The sequence below is a fragment of the Corythoichthys intestinalis genome, chromosome 9, assembly GCF_030265065.1.
Source record: "Corythoichthys intestinalis isolate RoL2023-P3 chromosome 9, ASM3026506v1, whole genome shotgun sequence".
Taxonomy (NCBI): domain Eukaryota; kingdom Metazoa; phylum Chordata; class Actinopteri; order Syngnathiformes; family Syngnathidae; genus Corythoichthys; species Corythoichthys intestinalis.
In genome coordinates this window covers 45,002,516-45,025,364 of record NC_080403.1, presented here as the reverse complement: position 1 = coordinate 45,025,364, position 22,849 = coordinate 45,002,516, and the positions used below count along the sequence as shown (strand labels likewise).

The following is a 22,849-nucleotide window of genomic DNA, read 5'->3' as shown; positions in this document are numbered from 1 at the left end:
AGTACGGTATTCACTATTTTTCATGTGCCTAAATGCAGCCGAAGTGGCTTGGTGCGGCAGCGCTCACCCTTCCCCTGTTTGTTGCCGTGAGTGTCAGTGACGCTATTCTGCTAAACAGCCAGCAAACCCAAAAACAAACCCTCGAAACACAAGGCGTACTTTTCTTCAATTTATTGAGCTCTCAAATCGTGGTGAAATATACAAATGAAATTGTATTTTTCCACATGTGAGTAGATTCAACAGGATAGCAGTAGCACCATAAAAAAGGTCGCCAAAAACAAAACATACATTTTCCTTTCAAATTCAATATACAAACTAAGTTAAACTTACAAAGACGAATGTTAGCCTAGGCTAAGCTGGGAGAGCAGCTTCGTCGACGTTTTATGTCTCACAGCCGCTGTGTGAGAAACAAGCTTGAATGAAGGGGGGGGGGGGGGGGGGGATCATGTCAAAGATCGCTAATTGCGAGAGGAGGTCTCACTCCTCACTTTTTGTTTTAGATGAAACCTTGAAACCTCAACAATATTTACATTTTAACTAACTTATAAAACTAACTTATACATTTTTAACTAACTTATTAACTTATGAATTCTTTGTTCTTTTTAACACAAAGGCATGACATCATGTAGAAGAGAGTTGACACAGTGGCTGAAAATGGCAAAACTTCAGCTTCTCCCCCTCAAAAAAAGTCACAGCATATATTTTTAATTTTATTTAGAAGTGTTTTTACTTTTTTATAGCAATTATTTTGTTCTTGCTCTATTATTGAGCAACTTGAGCTGTGGCTGTGGGTATAGTCTAGGTTCTATTTATTTTAATTTTATATAAAATATTTATTTTTTGTTAATGTAAATACAAAATGTAAATTTTCACATTAATTTATTTTCACATTATATTCATGTTCCAATTTGCAAATATGTTCTGAAAAAAAAAACCTGTTCAATGGAAAAAAGTTTTTTTTTTTTTTTTTTTTTTTTTTTTAAACCCCATACATCTCAAAATTTTGGAGCTATAATTGCAATACCGTGATACCGTGAAACTGCGGTATTTTTGCTCACGGTTATCGTACCGTCAAAATCTCATACCGGCACATGCCTAGAATATTCCCAAAAAATATTTGTGTTATTTCAGTTGTATCTGTCTGACTTGTCATTATTTAATGTGATTATAAACAACATGAAAAATAAATGTCAAACTTGCAAAAACGCTTATCTGCTGTGGGGGTCGAATAATTTCGAACACAACTGTATGTTTTGCATTTGCTTGATGTAACATCACATGTATGCGAGTTCATTGGTGCAGTGTGAGATGTGAATGACCTCACTTAGGAACATTTCAAGATACTCGCAGCCAGGGGTCGCGTTAACCGAATATTTTCCGTCGTTGACCGGTTTTTTAAAACGGTGATGGAAAAAACTGAAGTCCGTCCGTCATTTTGACAGGTTGCAATTCACACCCCAGACCACAGGGTGGCGAGTGAGCATATTAATTAGCTATTGTCTCTCTTGATGCATGACGTCGTTGGCCTTACTCGGAAAAATGTCAAGGCAACTGAGTGTTTGCCTGGCACTGCCAGACTGTTCTCCCTGTATTTTTCAAACACTGAGAGAAAAGTCTGGGACACAGCCTCTCGAGTAGGTACAAAATCAATCGACAAATCAGATTTGTTTATTTGCGTGACGTGTTCTTCACGAGCAACGTCACTCTTGCACGCCGAAAGTCGTCTCTACAACAACACGGATGGCGGGAGAGCCGAGAATATGTTCCAATCCGTGGTAAATTTAGTTTTAAATGAGCTAAAACACATCGACACGAGACATTGACAACAGTCTGTCTCGCGCTAGCCATGTTGAATAAACTCCGTTCTCCTCGTAGGTTTACTTCCGCGCGCAAGTCCCTCGTCCTGCCCTCGTCGCTTTGCTAACGGCACGTCTGCCCGTCGCTGACTGGTGCACTCCGCTGTCTGTTTGCCTCTTGTTAAGCTTGTTCGGACAGAATATTAATTAAAAATGAATGACGGGTAAAAATAGATTATGACCGGATTTTTATGACACTGTCAGTCAAAATGACAGACAACGAAAAAGTCTAGCGCAACCTCTGCTCGCAGCCATTCAACCATTGCCATATAGTGGTTGTGTCAGAATTACTATGGTAAATATTCTTAAAAAATACAAATACGTGTTACAACATTACATTTTGTTGCCGTTTTTCGGGATGTGGAAAGCTGGAACAACAGAATAGCTTTTCCATTCTTTTCAATGAGGATTATTTAAGAGGCTGGTATTTTTACTTACAAACATTATAACTAAGGGTGTAACGGTACATGTACTGTATTTGTATTGAACCGTTTTGGTACGTGATGCTCGGTTCGGAACTGAGGCGTACCGAACGAGTTTCTGATGTAATGTAACCCTTTTCGAGGCTGTGAGCCGATCAGGTGACATTTTCTTTGTGTAGATTTACTCCGTCTTCTCTACTATAATGAGGACCAACACGGTACGACAGTATAACCCAGAAACGTCAACGGCGTGATAACGTGACCGCCGCGAGAACGCAGTGACACGCGGGCGTTAAAGTCAATCAGCCAATGCACACCAGTCCCAGTGCGGCTGCGTGCTAGACGCGTCCCGGAAGCGGCTCAACACGACGCATGCGAAAAGAACGGCAGAGTTTATTATTTGACACGAGACCCCTCCTGCGTCAATACTACTACCGGTAGCTAGCATCTGGCAGACCGGAAGTCTCTCGTGTAAAAATACGGTGGATCCGGTCGATTTTCAAATTAATATGCAATCGTAACCCACTTTTTGAGTCCATCAGATCTCTTGAGTAGTAGATCGGGGCACAGTTGACTTGTCTTTGTTGATTTACTGTTGTCTTCTCTGCTATAATAATAACTAACACGACCCCGTGTTCAATACAAAACTCTCCTACCACAACAAAACAAGTAGGAACTAATATTCACATAGGAACTAAAGTTATACAAGATAAAATATACAATACAGTATAATTGAATACTACATCACATTTGTAAAATATAAACACATAATAAAATCAATAATAGCCTATTTAAATCAAATAAATTGAAATGAGCTAAAACACCTGTAATTAAATAATTAGAATAATACACAGATCCTGCTTACACAATTAAATTTATTAATTTCTGTGTGGCGCTTTAACTTGAGAAAATCCACCAATAAAGCTTTTGAAAACCGTTCATAAGGGGAAAAAAATGATTCATTGAGGCATTTTATTTGTAAAATACATGTTAAAATCTTTGTCATTGGGATTGCTTTTCTCTTTAGCACAGGACTTCTTTTCTTTCTTTCAGAAAGAAAGCTTACCAATACGCGGCGTCTGAAAGGCAAATTGTTGTTGGATTATTATCTTTAAATACCCGCTACTTTTTGAGCAAAATTCTAGCTTTGTATAGACCCCAATCACCATCGTCACACAATCACGTGATCGCTGTGTTGTGCCGCCATATTGTCCGTCATTGTGTGTCCGTATTGTCATTGATCGTAGTTTCTAAAGGTGGATTCACTTGCAAATTATGGAAGCCCCGGAGCTTTCAGACGCTGTAAACTCATTGGATGAGTTGCATAAAAGCCATTATTTGGAAAAGCTTCGGTCGATCCAGTCGCCAGATCCATATTTGATGCCCAAACCGTGCGCCAGAGCTCATCCTGAGACCACAAAATTTCCAATCATACTCCAGTTTATGTCACGATGAGGAGTCGGGTACTCAAAATCGGCACCGGCCTGAATATAAACCGACATTTGGTCAGCTGAGCGTCACCGTTGTCACGATTGTAAAATGAAACTTGATCGACAACGAGCTGGTGTGTGCCGAAAAATAGCTGCCCCGCGTGAAATGTCCCCCCTGACGGGAGCGCTTATTTATAACGCTTTACTGACGTGAAAACATCAAATGTTTTCATGGACGCATTACAGTAATGGATTTAAGACTGTAACATCGATTTTAAATAATTAAATTACACAAAATATTAGTACTGTATTTTAGTAACATTGTGGACTGGGCCACATAACAATCTTTGAACAGGAGTGTATTCATCTACAGGTTTTCATGACCATATCCCAATGACAATCATACAGGTATGACATTTATTAGTTCAATCAGAGTAAAATAATTAGGGCTGTCAAATGATTAAAATTTTTAATCGAGTTAATTACAGCTTAAAAATGAATTGTAATTAATCGCAATTCAAACCATCTATAAAATATGCCATATTTTTCTGTAAATTATTGTTGGAATGGAAAGATAAGACAAGATGGATATATACATTCAACATACGGTACATAAGGACTGTATTTTTTTATTATAACAATAAATCAACAAGATGGCATTAACATTATTAACATTCTGTTAAAGTGATCCATGGATAGAAAGACTTGTAGTTCTTAAAAGATAAATGTTAGTACAAGTTATAAAAAATTTTATATTAAAACCCCTCTTAATGTTTTGGTTAAATAAAATTTGTAAAATTTTCAATCAAAAAACTGAAGTCATCTCTTTTTGACAGGAGCACGTTTCTTGTTTTTTTGTAAAACTGAAAATAACAAGGCAATGTGTCAATAATTTGCATAAATCACAAAATAACAAAAAATGTTCACACACGTGTCCATTTGAGCAGTAGCACTAGCCAATTAGCTCACAAGCATCTAACAATGTAACTCAAATACACATCACCAATAACATTATGATGCTCATGAACTTAAACAAAGGAGGAATAAAACTCACAAGCAATGCATGTATTAGACACAAACAGTGTGATGAGGCTATGAGAACTGCCACTGAATACTGGATGCAGACGTTAGCTGGTCTGAATAGCACTGTCTATTAGTGTGAGTTCGCGTCGACATATAATCACGTCAGAAAAGCGCGCCGAAACCCAAATAATCAGCTGCACTGAATCGCCAGCAGAGGGCGACATTACGCCAGATAACATATGCAAGTCACACCCAAGCGCCAGCAGAGGGCGAAAAAACGCCATAAAACACATTTAACAAGTTGGCCTTTCACTGTACTGACATTAAAATCTGTCTGAGCGGGGCAAACGTGCGTTAATTGCGTCAAATATTTTAACGTGATTAATTTAAAAAATTAATTAAGGCCCGTTAACGCGATAATTTTGACAGCCCTAATTAAATAATACATATTTACAGTGCAAGAAAGTCGTTTCCATGTGGGCACTCCCGTCTTGGGGGACATTTCACGCTGGGTGGCTATTTTTCGGCACAACACCTGTTGTTGCGCCCACCTTCTTGCTGCGCGACCGTGGCGACGAGTTCGTAGTCTCCGTCTGATGATGTCTGCGATCGTGTTGTCATCATATTGATGTTTTGGCCGCTGTCTAACGGCTGTCGACACAAACGCACCATGGACCGAGATAAACAAACCGTGCTGCTTTCGAGATTTGCCCTTAACAATGGGCACACAGCAACTACTAAAATGACCATTTATCTTCTCTGTTACTGCAACCAACCGCCACACGTGCCTTCACCATTTTGATTAATCAATGTCAACGATTGTCAGGAAGGTTTTTGGGTTCGTTTACTAGGAGGTGATTCCTTAGACAAGCAGAAAAACACGCAGTAATAGGAGGAATGTACGTATCGGTAATATGTAAACACGATGAGCTGACGGACAATATGGCGGCACCAGTCAGGGGGGCGGAGTTGTGACGTCACATGATTGGGGTCTATAGGCTAATGTTCCTATTGTTGAAAGCACAAAGGTGTGTAATAAACAACTAGCACATTTATATTTTGCATTTTGTTTTCTTACTGTACCGAAAAGGAACCAAACCGTGACCTCAAAACCGAGGTACGTACCGAACCGAGATTTTTGTGTACCGTTACACTCCTAATTATAACAAATAATTAAAGTCATATCTCCAGTCACTAATGTTTACTGACAATGTTTTTAAAGACTGCATGCTAAGATATTGATTTGTAAATACGTTTCCCCTTTTTCCAGCATCACCCGTGCCTATCGCGTGCCAGCTGATTTTCACGCTCGTTTTCGAGCTCTCTCCCGAACGTATGTCTACCGCATCGCCCTAGGTGTCTCCCATCGTTCTCAGCTTCCCCTCACAGAACGCAACATGTGCTGGAATCTTCGTAACACGTGAGTCAACAGCGTGTGTGTGTGCGCCTTTGCATATAAGTGTATTATTCCTTTCATATAGAATGCACATACACACACAAACCCCCTCAATACGCTCCTAACAAGCCTTGCAGAAACAATAGCATGTTAGACACATGAATAATCCACATGTGCACAGCCGGAACTGCAAATTAGGGCCAGTCAATTCAAGTCAAACGTTTTATCAGAGCTGACGTTCCAAAAACAAACAAAGGACAGACAGAGACATCGGAAACAATGGATGGCAAGGCGAGAAAGGAAGTGAGAAGAATGCTTTTGGAAGAGATTCATGACACTCTCTGGACTGTGTTGGGAGGAGGAGCGCGAAGAAACACATTTGAGCGAACACATACTGTGTAGGCATTTTTCGTCTCTTTTTTTTTTTTTCGGGAGGGGGGGGAAAGTAGGCCAAGATAAGCTGCGGGCTCATACGCACGCCGAGCAACACCCACACATCTCCCCCTATCCTCCTACTCAGTTTTCTCCCGCTCCCCTTCTCATGTTTCCCTTCGTTATTCCATCTCATATTTTCGGCATCCGCCTTGTTCTTCCGCCCCTGAGCATCCCTGACTTCCTGTTTGATCTACTCCTTCATCATAACTCCCCAGCGCCCTCTGCAATGAATCATCCATTCATCTCCTTTGCGTTTCTCAAAGCAGGTGAAACGTAACAAAGTACACCAAATGAGGTGTCGCAAAGTCGAGAGGGGTTTAGGTCAAGGATTTGAAGGAAATTATCCAATTTCACCTAGTCTGAAAACTTGTAAACTTCTAATACTGTATTAATACTTATAATAATTCAGTATTTAAAACAGTGATCATTTTAATTAGCGCTGCAACGATTAATCGATCAACTCGAGTATTCGATTAGAAAAAAAGATTCGAATTAAATTTTGCTGCTTCGAGTATTCGTTTAATTCAGTGCTTCTCAATTATTTTCTGTTACGCCCCCTCAAGGAAGACGTAAATGTTTCGCGCCCCCCCAAACTCTCTGCCGCCACTGTAAATAGTATCATTTGTCTATAAAATTACTGTTATAAATACGCATCTGCCTAACATTGAGTCCTTTGTTTCTAATAAAGAAAAAAAGTAACATAGATCAACTTATAATAAAGTATAACTTTATTAACATTGTTTTGTTTGTAACAGAGAAGACTTGACGCGCATCAATTTGCCTGAATTTAAAAAAAAAAAAGTCACATTCAAACTGTAAAAAATACACTCAAGGTACATTTTTGACCATTTGATACAGAAAAATAAAATGTAATAAAATCAGTAAATAATAACAAATTCAAATTGATTAGAAACATTCACACATGAGGACAATATGCCAAAAAAATGGACTCAAAAAAACAAAACTGAATAAAAGAAAAAAAGAGGGTCCTTGGACAGAAGGACAGTTTTTATTTTTGCTGCTCACAGTATTTACCTCCTTCGCAATAGTGTGGAGTTATTTTGCAATGAGCATGCTAACAATGTCAATGCTCACTGGTTAACTGATATAACACTGACAAAGCAGGACGATTGTTGGCAATATTCGGCACGTTTTCACTGAAAAACAAATCAAGCGGCTTATCAATGAGATTGGGGTCTAATGTCTTTAAGTGGCGTCTTAATTGATTTGGCTTCTAGCTGTCTGCTATAATTATTTTTAGACACAATAAACAGTGGTCTTTCGTCATCACCCACTGTATTAAAACTCAAAGCTAAAAGGCAAACGGCAGGAAAAAAGCGCATTCTCGGCGGCCGAGGTAGAACTGTAGGTGAGGGCGGTCGTCGTGACGATCCCAAGCCGAAAATGGCACTTCTCGGGCGGTCGTCGCGAGAGCCGGACAAGACAGTGGGTCGCTGCGTGAGTGAGTCCGGTCGGAAAACCGCTTTCGATAGCGGCGGCGGCACACTGCTCTTCATATCTGTTTTCTGTGTGTGCTGAGTGCTCTTCCTTAGTTCAAAAATACTGCGCGCACTCTGAAAATGAGAGCGCCACTGCCACCCACTGAGTGGATGTGCAAGTACACGTTATTCCAGTAAAAAAACAAAAAAAAGCATGTTCCCCGAGGTCACATGCGCCCCCCCTGGCATCGCTCTGCCCCCCCCCAGGGGGGCGCGCCCCGCTATTTGAGAAGTACTGGTTTAATTAAAGTGGCTTTGTAATGGTTTGTTTTGAAAGTGTTTGCATTTAGTTTTATTGATTTGGGTGGATACACTACCCACTATTCTGCCTCATTTCACGTGGCTGAATCCAGCTGCTCCTGTTAAGACCAACATAAGCTAAGTTTTTGTTTAAGCTAATGTTTTTTAATGCATTCGTAAAATAGTTTATTAGTATATTTAGCCGTTTTTTGTTGGAATATGTGTCTGAACCATTTGTTTAGAATTAGGGAAAAAAAAAGTTAGCGTTTTATAGCATTTAAGCTAGCGGATTTTTGCTATGTAGATTAGCCAGTTGTTCTTTTGTTGTACATAGATCCTCATTTTTTATTTTTTTTATACCATTTGAGGCTCAGCTTAGGTATTTTAATTTTTTATGTTCCTTATCCGATTACTCGATTATTCGCACAAATTAGTTCATCGATTAATCGACTACTAAAATATTCGATAGCTGCAGCCCTAATTTTAATACTGTATTCACTCTATAATAATACTGTAGTTATGAGAACTTCTAATAATGTATACAGGTAGTCGGGGGGGCCGTATAGGGGTGAAAAGTGATACTGATTCTAAGGGCCCATGCCCTGATGGGGGCCCACAAAGAAAATTAGAACATTCGGTAATCGTTTGCAAATTAAAATATGAATCATTATCATTTTTAATAGCAATAAAACAAAGGGTTTCTTTTTGTTGTTTTGTTTTTGGCAAAAAGCAAACACCCAGAGAGCATATGTATTGCCAGCCAAAGACCCCCGTGTTTTCATGAAATGATTTGGTCCACCCTGACTTCGATCAAGAAAGCCCGCAAACAGTTTGCTGAAGACGACAACAAAGCACATGGATTACTGGAACCATGTCCTATGGCAGGGGTCATGAATTAAAAATTCTCTGGGTCCGAAATTAAAAAATTACAACAATATCTGGTCCGGAAATATTTTTAATAGGGTTGTTCCGATCATGTTTTTTTGCTCCCGATCCGATCCCGATCGTTTTAGTTTGAGTATCTGCCGATCCCGATATTTCCCGATCCGATTGCTTTTTTTTTTTTTTCGCTCCCGATTCAATTCCAACCATTCCCGATAATTTTTCCCGATCATATACATTTTGGCAATGCATTAAGAAAAAAAAATGACTAAAACTGCTTTCAACATACAGTACATAAGTACTGTATTTGTTTATTATGACAATAAATCCTCAAGAAGGCATTTACATTATTAACATTCTTTCTGTGAGAGGGATCCACGGATAGAAAGACTTGTAATTCTTAAAGGATAAATGTGACTTTGTATATTGCGACTAAATATTGCCATCTAGTTAATTTGTTGAACTTTCAGTAAATGATACTGCAGCCATTTTACTGCAGCCATTTAACTTCTGCCCAAATGAATGATTGGAAGTGCAACCATGACTGTGCGTAGGGCTACCAATTGATATATCTTCTCTGCGTTGGGAAAGAACATAGGGTGTTAAGAAAATGATCAACTACTACCTTTCCTCCCTTCAATCCCATGTTATATTTAATTGCTGAGAGAGGTATTTTAAGGCTTTAGCCACATAAAAAATGGCTCCAAAGGCTGTCAAAATTTTCTCTACTCATTATACGCTGCCTTTTAGCGCTATCTATAGGTAAAACGGCATCTTTATAGATTGAACGCGTGGGTAGTGCAGTGCATGCGTTAATTACTTAACGTGATTAATTTAAAACAAATTAATTACCGCCGTTGACGCGATAAATTTGATAGCCCTACTTTAAGCCAAAACTACTCTGGATGAGTGTAAGACATTTTGTCTGTAACGTTAAATACAACTAGAAAACGATTTAAATTTAAAAAATTATTTAAAAAAAAAATCAATAAAGCTAAATTCAAACACTTTCAAAACAAACTTTTACAACGCCACTTTAATTAAACTAGTACTTCTCAAATAGGGCGTGCCAGCGATGCCGGGGGGGGCGCATGTGACCTCGGGGAACATGCTTTTTTTTTTGCCGTACTGGAATAGGGCTGGGCGATATGGCCTTAAGCACGTATCGCGGTAAATTGAGCAGATTTACCTCGATAACGATAAATGACGATAAATTCGCCCAAGCGGACTGGTATACAATTTGAAAATCTGAATCAGTGCATGAAATACAGATTAACCGTTTCTTGTTGATTTATTTACCAGCTTTCAATTTAATATGTTTAACAATCATACATGCAGTCTAAACATTAAGTATACAAAAATTCTTTGTAAACAATAAGAATTCAAGTATGCACATTTATAACAGCTTGTATGGCTTGAACAATGTACATTGTCAAAATCAATATGCCTGTGCAAACTTGTCATTGTAATACAAATGACTTACAGCTTGAACAGTACACTTCAAAAAGACAACTTATTGTTAATGGCTGCTGTGACATATTTACTTAACACAAGTGTTTACTTCAAGGTTTCAGGGTTTTTTTTTCCCCAGTGCATTTTTTAATACATGCAAGCACACATGAACCCCCACACAGACACACACACATTAAAGCTGCATTGATCTAATGACACAGAATTAAGCACATACAGAAAAATAGCTGGGGCCATTAAACAGTCATATTAAAATGTTCACTGTTGGATTGTACTTTATGCTGAATGCTTTACTATCACAACAGCCATAAGAAATCACACATAGACAGAGATACACAATAACGTGACATACTAATTGCTAGATGCAGTCCGTGCCCAATCCACTCATTAAGTTCAGCTGTTTCGCCAAGGTTAGAGCCGCTATCCGACTCCATCACGTTTATTTGTAGCGTTAGCCACTAGCGTTAGCCTGTGGCTTGGCTACTAGTAGAAAGCATTGAAAGCATCCTCTTTGGAAATCGTGAGAACAAGGGAGGACAGCGGGTGAAAGCCTGTCTGGATGCCGCCAAGAGTCTATTTAATGTCGGGTGAAAGTTTGGCAAACTTCCCTTAAGCCACACTCCATCACGTTTGCTTGTAGCGTTAGCCGCTAGCGTTAGCCACAGGGCTCTTGTTTGTTTGGCTTCCTGATAACCACGTGACTCTATACGTAAGCACACTTTCTGCTTTCTAAAAGGGGAATGAACATTGCCGAACAACACACAGTCAAAGCGGGATGAAAAGACTATATTTTCTTGTTTTATGAAATTACCGAATTTACCGTCATGGTCAAAATTACGTCGGTCATCGTGAAGAATTTCGGTGCCGGTAAATTTTCGGTTTACCGCCCTGCTCTATACTGGAATAAAGTGTACTTACACATCCACTCAGTGGGTGGCAGTGGCGCTCTCATTTTCAGAGTGCGCGCAGTATTTTTGAACCAAGCAAGAGCACTCAGCACACAGAAAAGAGATATGAACTGTGCGCCACCACCGTTTTCGAAAGCCGTTTTCCGGCCGGACTCACTCACGCAGCGACCCACTTTCTTCTCCGGTTCTCACGTCTCCGCCCGTGAAGTGCCATTTTCGGCTTGGGATCGTCACGACCGCCGCCCTCACCTATGCTTCTCCCTCGGCCGCCGAGAATGCGCTTTTTTCGTGCCATTTGTCTTTTAGCTTTGACTTTTAATACAGTGGCTGATGAGGAAAGACCACTGTTTACTGTGTCTAAAAATAATTATAGCGGACGGCCGGTAGCCAAATCAATTAAGACACCACTTAAAGACATTAGACCCCAATCTCATTGATAAGCCGCTTGATTGTTTTTCAGCGAAAACGTGCCGAATATTGCCAACAATCGTCCTGCTTTGTTAGGGTTATATCAGTAAACCAGTGAGCATTGTTAGCATGCTCAGTGCAAAATAACCCCACACACTTTTGCAAAGGAGGTGATACTGTGAGCAGCAAAAATAAAAACTGTCCTTCTGTCCAAAGACACTTATCCCCCTTTTACTCAGTTTTGTTTTTTCGGTTTCGGTCAAATTTTTTGGCATATTGTCTTCATGAGTGAATGTATCTAATCAATTTGAATTTGTTATTATTTACTGATTTTATTACATTTTATTTTTCTGTATCAAATGGTCAAAAATGTACCTTGAGTGTATTTTTACAGTTTGGATATGACTTTTTTTTAAATTGAGGCAAATTGATGCGCGTTAAGTCTTTTCTGTTACAAACAAAACAATGTTAATAAAGTTATACTTTATTATAAGTTGATCTACAGTGCCTTGCAAAAGTATTCGGCCCCCTTGAATCTTGCAACCTTTCGCCACATTTCAGGCTTCAAACATAACTAGGCCTGCAAGCAGGACTGAACGGGCCCTCGCAATCTAGCGCAACTCGGACGTCATGCAACTCGGACAGTGTGCAGGTCAGGGTGGTGGCAGATCGTCCTCTCTAATCATCTCATTAGAACCTAACATGCGCGAAAGTTGCCTCTTTACATTCACACACCTAAGAGATAAAAACCCCTATTGGACAGAGGACTACAAAAAAGGAGCGAATAAAGGGTCATCACAGCAACAGACAGAGACATGTGGACATGGGCCGTAAAATAAGTATTTTAAAAGGTCTTGAAACTACAATGACCAACCTGAAAAGAACTGGACATATATTTAAAAAAATGAGTGACTTTCTATTGCCACTAGTTGGCGCTGTAGGGTTGATGCAAATGACCCCTACAGGACCCTTCAGACTATGACTCAACAAGCACGATATGTTTGGCGCAGATATGTTGTAGAAGTTATGACTGTTCAAAACTTGTGGTGAGACGAAATGGCTTCAGTCATTTTTACTTCTCCTGTTGGACCCTTCTGCTTCAACCAAACCTCAGTATTTTTCATCAGGCACCTGAACACATGTCTTCAGGCTCCCCTGATGCAGGTTTGAGGTGAATAGATTTTTTTTTCCTTGGAGGAGGAGCCTGTTTCGTAAAAAAGGCATTTCCTGTTCCCACTAGGGGGCGCTAGGCCTAATGAGTAATATTTCAATGCACTCGTGTTCAGGGTGGGATCCCGCACATACATGCCAGATATGAAAAAGATTGAACGTTGTTTCAAGGAGCTATTAGTCCTTTACTGAATTTGTCATTTTGCCGAAAAAATGGCCGACTTTGGCACCACGCCCAGGTCAGACCCATGAATGAAAACACACCATTTTGAAAAGTTTAGATTTCATAGGTCTCCTGAATTGTCTAACCAATTTTGAAGATGATCCAATTGATTCCCTCTGTGACAAGGTCTCAAATGTGCACCCTGTTAATTGATAAAAATTTCACATTCGATCCAAAATACCCGATTTCCTGTTGGGTTTGGAATATGGGTGCAAGAGACTTTTTGGAGCAGTTTTGCACAAGGTATCGACTCCCCAAATTTCATTGCTCTACGTTAAAAAAACTTAATAGGAAACGCCTTTTTGAAAAATTCAAGGGGGCGCCACTGAGCCATTTTGTTACATTTTTTTGTAACGTTGCAAGATTATCGAAATCCACACAAAGCCGCATGTATGTGCAAAATTTGGTGAGTTTTCGTGCATGTCCAGGCCTCCAAATGTAAACTGTACTAGAAATGGACAGAAATTTCACATTTGATCCAAAATACCCGATTTTCTGTTGGATTTGGAATATGGGTGCAAGAGGCTTTTTTGAGCAGTTAGGCATAAGGTATCTACTCCCCAAATTTCATTGCTCTACGTTGAAAAAACCCAACAGGAAAGGCCTTTTTTAAAACTTCTTTCTGTCGCCACTAGTTGGCACTGTAGAGTTGATGCAAATGACCCCTACAAGAACCTTCAGGGTATGACTCTCAACAAACACGGAAAGTTTGGCGCAGATATGTTGCATATCTGCCGAGTTATGACTGTTCAAAGTTTTTGGCGAGACAAATTGTTGACGGTCATTTTCACTTCCAGTTTGGACCTCTCCGCTTCAACGAAACCTCAATATTTTTCATCAGGCACCTGAACACATGTCTTGAGTCTCCCCTGAAACAGGTTTGAGGTCAAAAGATTTTTTTCCCTTGGAGGAGGAGCCTGTCTCGTAAAGAAGGCCATTTCCTGTTTCCACTAGGGGCGCCAGGCCTAATGGGTAATATTTCAATGCAGTCGTGTTCAGGCTGGGATATCTCATAAACATGCTAAAAATGAAAAAGATTGAACGTTGGATCACGGAGTTTTTAATCATTTTCTGAATTTGGTATTTTGCCTAAAAATGGCCGACTTTGGGACCACGCCCAGGCCAGACCCTTGAATGAAAACACACCATTTTGAAAACTTAAGATCTCATAGGTCTCCTGAATAGTCTGACCAATTTTGAAGACGATCCAACTTTATCCTTCAGCGACAAGGTCTCAAATGTAAATCGATAAAATTTCGCATTTGACCCAAAATTTCCAGCTTCCTGTTGGGTTTGGAATATGGGTGCAAGAGACTTTTTGGAGCAGTTTTGTACAATGTATCGACTCACTAAATTTCATTGTTCTACGTTGAAAAAACCTAATAGGAGAGGCCTTTTTGAAAATTTCAAGGGGGCGCCACTGAGGCATTTTGTTAAATTTTTTTTGGAGATTATCAAAATTTACGCAAAGTTGAATGTATGTGCAAATTTTGGTGAGTTTTCGTGCATGTTCAAGCCTCCAAACGTAAACTCCAACTGTGAACCGAAAAAATTTCACATTCGATCCAAAATACCCGATTTCCTGTTGGATTTGGAATATGGGTGCAAGAGGCTTTTTTGAACAGTTAGGCATAAGGTATCTACTCCCCAAATTTCATTGCTCTACGTTGAAAACCTGAGAGGAGAGGCCTTTTTGAAAATTTTAAGGGTCAAGGGGGCGCCACTGAGCCATTTTTTGACATTTTTTCAAAACGACGCAAGATTATCAAAATTTACGCGAATCTGCACGTATGTGCAAATTTTGGTGACTTTTCGTGCATGTTCAGGCCTCCAAATTGGCCATTTTCATTTGCCATGAAGAAAGAAGAAGAATAATAATAATAACTAGGCCTGCAAGCAGGACTGAACGGGCCCTCGCAATCTAGCGCAACTCGGACGTCACGCAACTCGGACTGTGTGCAGGTCAGGGTGGTGGCAGATCCTCCTCTCTAATCATCTCATTAGAACCTAACATGCTCGAAAGTCGCCTATTTACATTCCCATACCCAAGAGATAAAAACCCCTATTGGAGAGAGTACTACAAAAAAGGAGCCACTACTGAGCTGTGCAGCCAAGCCCTTATTCAAAACCCAAAATTAATCTTCTAACTCGGCCAATTCGACCAAGTGTGCCAAATACTGTGGCTCTATAAGCTGCCTGAGTCTCTGAAAAAAAATATTTCCTTTAAATGGCGAACAAAGGGTCGTCACGGCAACAGACAGAGACACGTGGACATGGGCCGTAAAAAAGTATTTTAATAGGTCTTGAAACTACAATGACCAACCTGAAAAGAACTGAACATGTATTGGAAAAACGAGTGACTTTCTATTGCCACTAGTTGGCGCTGTAGGTTTGATGCAAATGACCCCTACAAGGCCCTTCAGGGTATGACTCTCAACAAGCACGGGAAGTTTGCCGCAGATATGTTGTATATCTGCCGAGTTATGACTGTTCAAAATTTTTGGAGAGAAAAATTATTGACAGTCATTTTCACTTTCCTGTTTGGACCCCTCCGCTTCAACGAAACTTCAATATTTTTCATCAGGCACCTGAAGACAGGTCTTAAGGCTTCCCTTATGCAGGTTTGAGGTCGATTAATTTTTTCCCTTGGAGGAGGAGTGTGTCACCGTAAAAAAGGGCATTTCCTGTTCCCACTAGGAGGCGCCAGGCACAAATGGTAAATTTTCAATCCAGTCCTGCTCAGGCTGGTATACCTCACACACATGGCAGATTTAAAATAGATTGAACGTTGTATGAGGGAGTTATCAGTCATTTTCCGAATTCGGTGTTTTGGCGAAAAAATGGCCGACTTTGGCACCCCGCCCAGGTCAGGCCCGTGAATGAAAACACACCATTTTGATAACTTAAGATTTCATATGCCTCATGAACAGTCTCGCCAATTTTGAGAATGATCAAACTAATTCCCTAGGTGCCAAGGTGTAAAATGTGCACACTGTAAATCGATAAAAAATTCACATTCAATCCAAAATACCCGATTTCCTGTTGGGTTTGGAATACGCATGCAAGAGACTTTTTGGAGCAGTTTTGTACAAGGTATTGACTCTCCGAATTTCATCCATCTACGTTGAAAAAACCTAAATGGAGAGGCCTTTTTGAAAACTTCAAGGGGGCGCCACTGAGCCATTTTGTTACATTTTTTCGTAACGTTGCAAGATTATTGAACGTTATGCAAAGCCGCAGGTATGTCGAAATTTTTGTGAGTTTTCGTGCATGTTCAAGCCTCCAAATGTAAACTCCTACTGTTAACCGATAAAAATTTCACATTTGATCCAAAATACCCGATTTCCTGTTGGATTTGGAAAATGGGTGCAAGAGACTTTTTGGAGCAGTTTTGCACAAGGTATCAACTCCCCAAATTTCCTCACTCTATGTTGGAAAACCCAATAGGAAAGGCCTTTTTTAAAACTTCTTTCTGTCGCCACTAGTTGGCACTGTAGAGTTGATGCAAATGACCCCTACACGAACCTTCAGGGTATGACTCTCAACAAACACGGGAAGTTTGGCGCAGATATGTTGTATATCTGCCGAGTTATGACTGTTCAAAGTTTTTGGCGAGACAAATTGTTGACGGTCATTTTCACTTCCAGTTTGTACCTCTCCGCTTCTACAAAACCTCAATATTTTTCATTAGGCACCTGAACACATGTCTTGAGGCTCCCCTGAAACAGGTTTGAGGTCAATAGATTTTTTTCCCTTGGAGGAGGAGCCTGTCTCGTAAAGAAGGCCATTTCCTGTTCCCACTAGGGGGCGCCAAGCCTAATGGGTAAAATTTAAATGCAGTCGTGTTCAGGCTGGGATATCTCATATACTTGCTAGAAATGAAAAAGATTGAACGTTGTATCACGGAGTTTTTAATCATTTTCTGAATTTGGTGTTTTGCCCAAAAATGGCCAACTTTGGGACTACGCCCAGGCCAGACCCTTGGATGAAAACTCACCATTTTGAAAACTTAAGATCTCATATGTCTCCTGTATAGTCTGACCAATTTTGAAGACGATCCAACTATTTTCTTCAGCGACAAGGTCTCAAATGTAAATCGATAAAGTTTCGCATTTGATCCAAAATTTCCGACTTCCTGTTGGATTTGGAATATAGGTGCAAGAGACTTTTTGGAGCAGTTTTACGCAATGTATCGACTCACCAAATTTCATCATTCTACGTTGAAAAAACCTAATAGGAAAGGCCTTTTTGAAAATTTCAAGGGGGCGCCACTGAGCGATTTTGTTAAATTTTTTTGTAGATTATCAAAATTTACGCAAAGTTGCATGTATGTGCAAATTTTGGTGAGTTTTCGTGCATGTTCAGGCCTCCAAACGTAAACTCCAACTGTGAACCGAAAAAATTTCACATTTGATCCAAAATATCCGATTTCCTGTCGGATTTGGAATATGGGTGCAAGAGGCTTTTTTGAACAGTTAGGCATAAGGTATCTACTCCCCAAATTTCATCGCTCTACGTTGAAAACCTGAGAGGAGAGGCCTTTTTGAAAATTTTAAGGGTCAAGGGGGCGCCACTGAGCCATTTTTTGAAATTTTTTCAAAACGACGCAAGATTATCAAATTTTACGCGAATCTGCACGTATGTGCAAATTTTGGTGACTTTTCGTGCATGTTCAGGCCTCCAAATTGGCCATTTTCATTTGCCATGAAGAAAGAAGAATAATAATAATAATAATAATAATAATCCTTTGCATTACAATAGGGCCTTCGCACGCCTAGTGCTCGGGCCCTAATAATAATAATAATAATAATAATAATAATAATAATCCTTTGCATTACAATAGGGCCTTCGCACGTCTAGTGCTCGGGCCCTAAAGATATGAAATTTAATTTTTTTGTCAAGAATCAACAACAAGTGGGACACAATCGTGAAGTGGAACAACATTTATTGGATAATTTAAACTTTTTTAACAAATAAAAAACTGAAAAGTGGGGCGTGCAATATTATTCGGCCCCTTTACTTTCAGTGCAGCAAACTCACTCCAGAAGTTCAGTGAGGATCTCTGAATGATCCAATGTTGTCCTAAATGACCGATGATGATAAATAGAATCCACCTGTGTTTAATCAAGTCTCCGTATAAATGCACCTGCTCTGTGATAGTCTCAGGGTTCTGTTTAAAGTGCAGAGAGCATTATGAAAACCAAGGAACACACCAGGCAGGTCCGAGATACTGTTGTGGAGAAGTTTAAAGCCGGATTTGGATACAAAAAGATTTCCCAAGCTTTAAACATCTCAAGGAGCACTGTGCAAGCCATCATATTGAAATGGAAGGAGCATCAGACCACTGCAAATCTACCAAGACCCGGCCGTCCTTCCAAACTTTCTTCTCAAACAAGGAGAAAACTGATCAGAGATGCAGCCAAGAGGCCCATGATCACTCTGGATGAACTGCAGAGATCTACAGCTGAGGTGGGAGAGTCTGTCCATAGGACAACAATCAGTCGTACACTGCACAAATCTGGCCTTTATGGAAGAGTGGCAAGAAGAAAGCCATTTCTCAAAGATATCCATAAAAAGTCTCCTTTAAAGTTTGCCACAAGCCACCTGGGAGACACACCAAACATGTGGAAGAAGGTGCTCTGGTCAGATGAAACCAAAATTGAACTTTTTGGCCACAATGCAAAACGATATGTTTGGCGTAAAAGCAACACAGCTCATCACCCTGAACACACCATCCCCACTGTCAAACATGGTGGTGGCAGCATCATGGTTTGGGCCTGCTTTTCTTCAGCAGGGACAGGGAAGATGGTTAAAATTGACGGGAAGATGGATGCAGCCAAATACAGGAACATTCCGGAAGAAAACCTGTTGGTATCTGCACAATACCTGAGACTGGGACGGAGATTTATCTTCCAACAGGACAATGATCCAAAACATAAAGCCAAATCTACAATGGAATGGTTCAAAAATAAACGTATCCAGGTGTTAGAATGGCCAAGTCAAAGCCCAGACCTGAATCCAATCGAGAATCTGTGGAAAGAGCTGAAGACTGCTGTTCACAAACACTCTCCATCCAACCTCACTGAGCTCGAGCTGTTTTGCAAGGAAGAATGGGCAAGAATGTCAGTCTCTCGATGTGCAAAACTGATAGAAACATACCCCAAGCGACTTGCAGCTGTAATTGGAGCAAAAGGTGGCGCTACAAAGTATTAACGCTAGGGGGCCGAATAATATTGCACGCCCCACTTTTCAGTTTTTTATTTGTTAAAAAAGTTTAAATTATCCAATAAATTTTGTTCCACTTCACGATTGTGTCCCACTTGTTGTTGATTCTTGACAAAAAATTAAAATTTTATATCTTTATGTTTGAAGCCTGAAATGTGGCGAAAGGTTGCAAGGTTCAAGGGGGCCGAATACTTTTGCAAGGCACTGTATGTTACTTTTTTTCTTTAATAGAAGAAAGGACACAATGTTAGGCAGATGCGTACTTATAATAGTAATTTTATAGACAAATGATACTATTTACAGTGGCGGCAGAGTTTGGGGGGGGGGGGGCGCGAAACATTTACGTCTTCCTTGGGGGGGCGTAACAGAAAACAATTGAGAAGCACTGAATTAAACGAATACTCGAAGCAGAAAAATTGAATTCGAATCTGTTTTCTAATTGAATACTCAGGTTAATTGATTAATCATTGCAGCACTAGTTTTCAGAGAAGCAACTTTCAAAAATAGAATTTAGGAGCCTGTATCCATGAATTTATAATGGACAGCAATTGATAATACAAAAAAAATAAGTTGAGTATTTGTAACTTTAGCGAAAATACAGCTTAATTTATATTGGGAACACAAACCGCACTCTCCTTAAACAAAAAAACAAAAAAAAGCCCTTACACTTTGTGTGTTGAACGAGCCTACTTGCAGAACATGTCTTCATTATCATTCTACCTCACACCCAGTGTGTACGGATATTCTTTTACAGTTAATTCATTTAGGACTAACTCCCTTGTTCCAGATTTTAAATGAAGACGTTCCGCTTTTAATTAGAGAGACATTCCTTATATTCTTCCCGGCTCGCTTTGTGCTTCTCTCTTTCTCCATCAGATCATATCTGAGGGATGGCATTAGCTTGTTGGGAAAACTGGCACCGGCGCTGCACGCCCCCAATCAAGCCACGCTTCGGCATGCTTTACGCGCTCACGTGGCGTAGTGTTGCAGAAATATGTCCAAGTTCATCAATGAATTATTCCACTGCTGTGACTGGAACATGTAGTCTAAAATGGGTAGCGTGGATAGTGTAGCTAACCCATTTCCAGGACAAACTCTTAAGTTTAGTGCTCCTAAAGTAATGGATGATGGCAAGGGGAATGGGAAAAATAATCATTTCAGTGCAAGATTGTGGAAAAATATGCTTCTAACCTCATTCTATTCAGTACGCATCAAAGGATTAGCTCTGGGCTTGTTTTGTTTTTCTCTTTATATGTTTGCCGAACTTGAACTGTACTACTGGTTGAAAACATTGTTGTCCTCTGTAAGTCATAGTGTACATTTCTGTCGTTAGGGAACTCGATGTGGGAGCCATGAGTGAAGCGGCTACCGTTTTGGCCGGGACTCACGACTTCAGCAGCTTCAGGGCCGTCAACTCCGACTTGCCTTTTAAAAACCCCGTAAAGACCCTGGATGTCGCCAGAATACATCCTGGAAGAGCATTTGTATGTGAGCACTTCCACAGGTAAACAGGACGTAAGGCATTGATGGAGTGTAACGAAGTAAAAGTAGTTTCTTACTGTACTTAAGTACATTTTTGTGTATTTGTACTTCACTTGAGTACAAATACAAAGTGGTACTTCACTCCATTTTACAGCAGGTATCTGTAAATTTTACTCCGTTACTTTTCAAATTGTCACCTGCGTTACACATTACTTTTTTTTTTTTTTCTCATTGTGAATTGATAGTTTCGTTTTCATGCCTCCAGCGCAATCGATAAGCCACTTTATGCCTGCAAACCGGGCCTCATGGGTGCAGTTGTACCCCCAGCACATGCCTGAGTTCCATCCTTGCCTGAAAGTGTTCAAATGCCAGCAGAGAGAATGAACAAGATACAGTGAGGAGCAGAAGTACCGTATTTTTCGGACTATGAGTCGCAGTTTTTTTTTCATAGTTTGGCAGAGGGTGTGTCTTATACTCTGGAGCGACTTATGTGTGATTATTTACGGTCGAGTCGGGCTGACTTCTCTCTTGCTAACTTTTTTTTTTTAAAATACATATTCATATATTTATACTAAAACGATGTATGGATGTTAAATAAAATAAATAATTTGGATAAAACAGAGAAGGCACTTTGCATGCCTGCGCACGTGAACGCAGTGGCTCTCTTTTCAATCTTCCCCTCCCGCGCCCTGGCGCCTTCCACGAGCGTCCTGGTATTTCCTTTTCGATATAGAGCAGCTATAGGAGTGAAAAACAAACTAAAGACGGGGGAATTGAAAAGCAAACAACTGCGGTAGGAGTGGGATATGGAAAGTAGGGATGCACGATATCCATTTTTTGAAACCGATACGGATAACTTCCTGCTCCTCAAAGCCGATATCGATAACCGATAATAAATATATAATTTTTTTTTATGTATATTCACCCGAGTTTTTGAACACCTGGAGGTTTAGAAAAAATAATAATGGTGGATTCAACATAGATTTGTCTTTGATCTCACCAGAATCTTCATAATGACATGAACATTATAATGAACAAAACAAAGACAAGAACAGTCTTGACTTCAAATAAAGTGCCAATATTTATTTTTTCAAATAAATATATAATTTGAGTCAATCACAATCAATTAGTCAATATAATTGAAGATGTGTTTCCTGAACAATCAGCACTGAACTAAAACATAAACCCAACAGGTATTGTGCTTTGTCATCAGATAAAAATATTTGGTGCTACAGGAGACTATTGTGGTCATGGTCCATGAAACAACTTTCTTAACCTGGGAGACAGGTTAGGACAGCAAGCCTATCAATAACCAAAAGGCCTCTCAATAACTTACTAACTTATAACTAACACTGTAAACATTATATAGTAAGGTTTATCACTCATTCCTCATAACAAAAATATGGTAGAAAAGGATTAATGGCTTGCCTTATAATAATCAATATAAATGGCAGTGAGTGAACCCATATTCAATAAAGTATGAGGTTTATTCTCTGCATAGTATAAAATCCTACCAAGCATGCTGACAGGACTAACATTACACAACAACTATTATATGTATGTATAGCATAGCACACTAGCTTGAGCTACTAGCCTTAAGCATTGGCTGGCTTCTATAACACGACAACTTATGAAGTTCTGTACATATGACCCTTCACCACCGAAGTAAACATATATTGCACATCCATATGTTATAGTAAACATAAATACTTACATACATTTCTGAGGCGGAAACGTAAGTAACAGAAAGCATTCACGATTGTCAATGCTAACGCTAGAC

At 39.8% G+C, this 22,849-nt stretch overlaps 1 protein-coding gene across 3 annotated transcripts in view; it reads left to right on the top strand.

The window, feature by feature from the left end:
- Positions 1-22,849, top strand: part of pusl1 (pseudouridine synthase like 1) — a 59,745-nt gene that overhangs the window by 22,488 nt on the left and 14,408 nt on the right. For 2 of the 3 annotated variants that reach the window (XM_057845915.1, XM_057845914.1), the window contains 2 exons: positions 6,002-6,151; positions 20,921-21,091. In XM_057845915.1, the coding sequence (XP_057701898.1) occupies positions 6,002-6,151; positions 20,921-21,091 (321 nt within the window). The remainder of the gene's footprint in view (positions 1-6,001; positions 6,152-20,920; positions 21,092-22,849) is intronic. The other variant, XM_057845916.1, reaches the window with a different exon arrangement.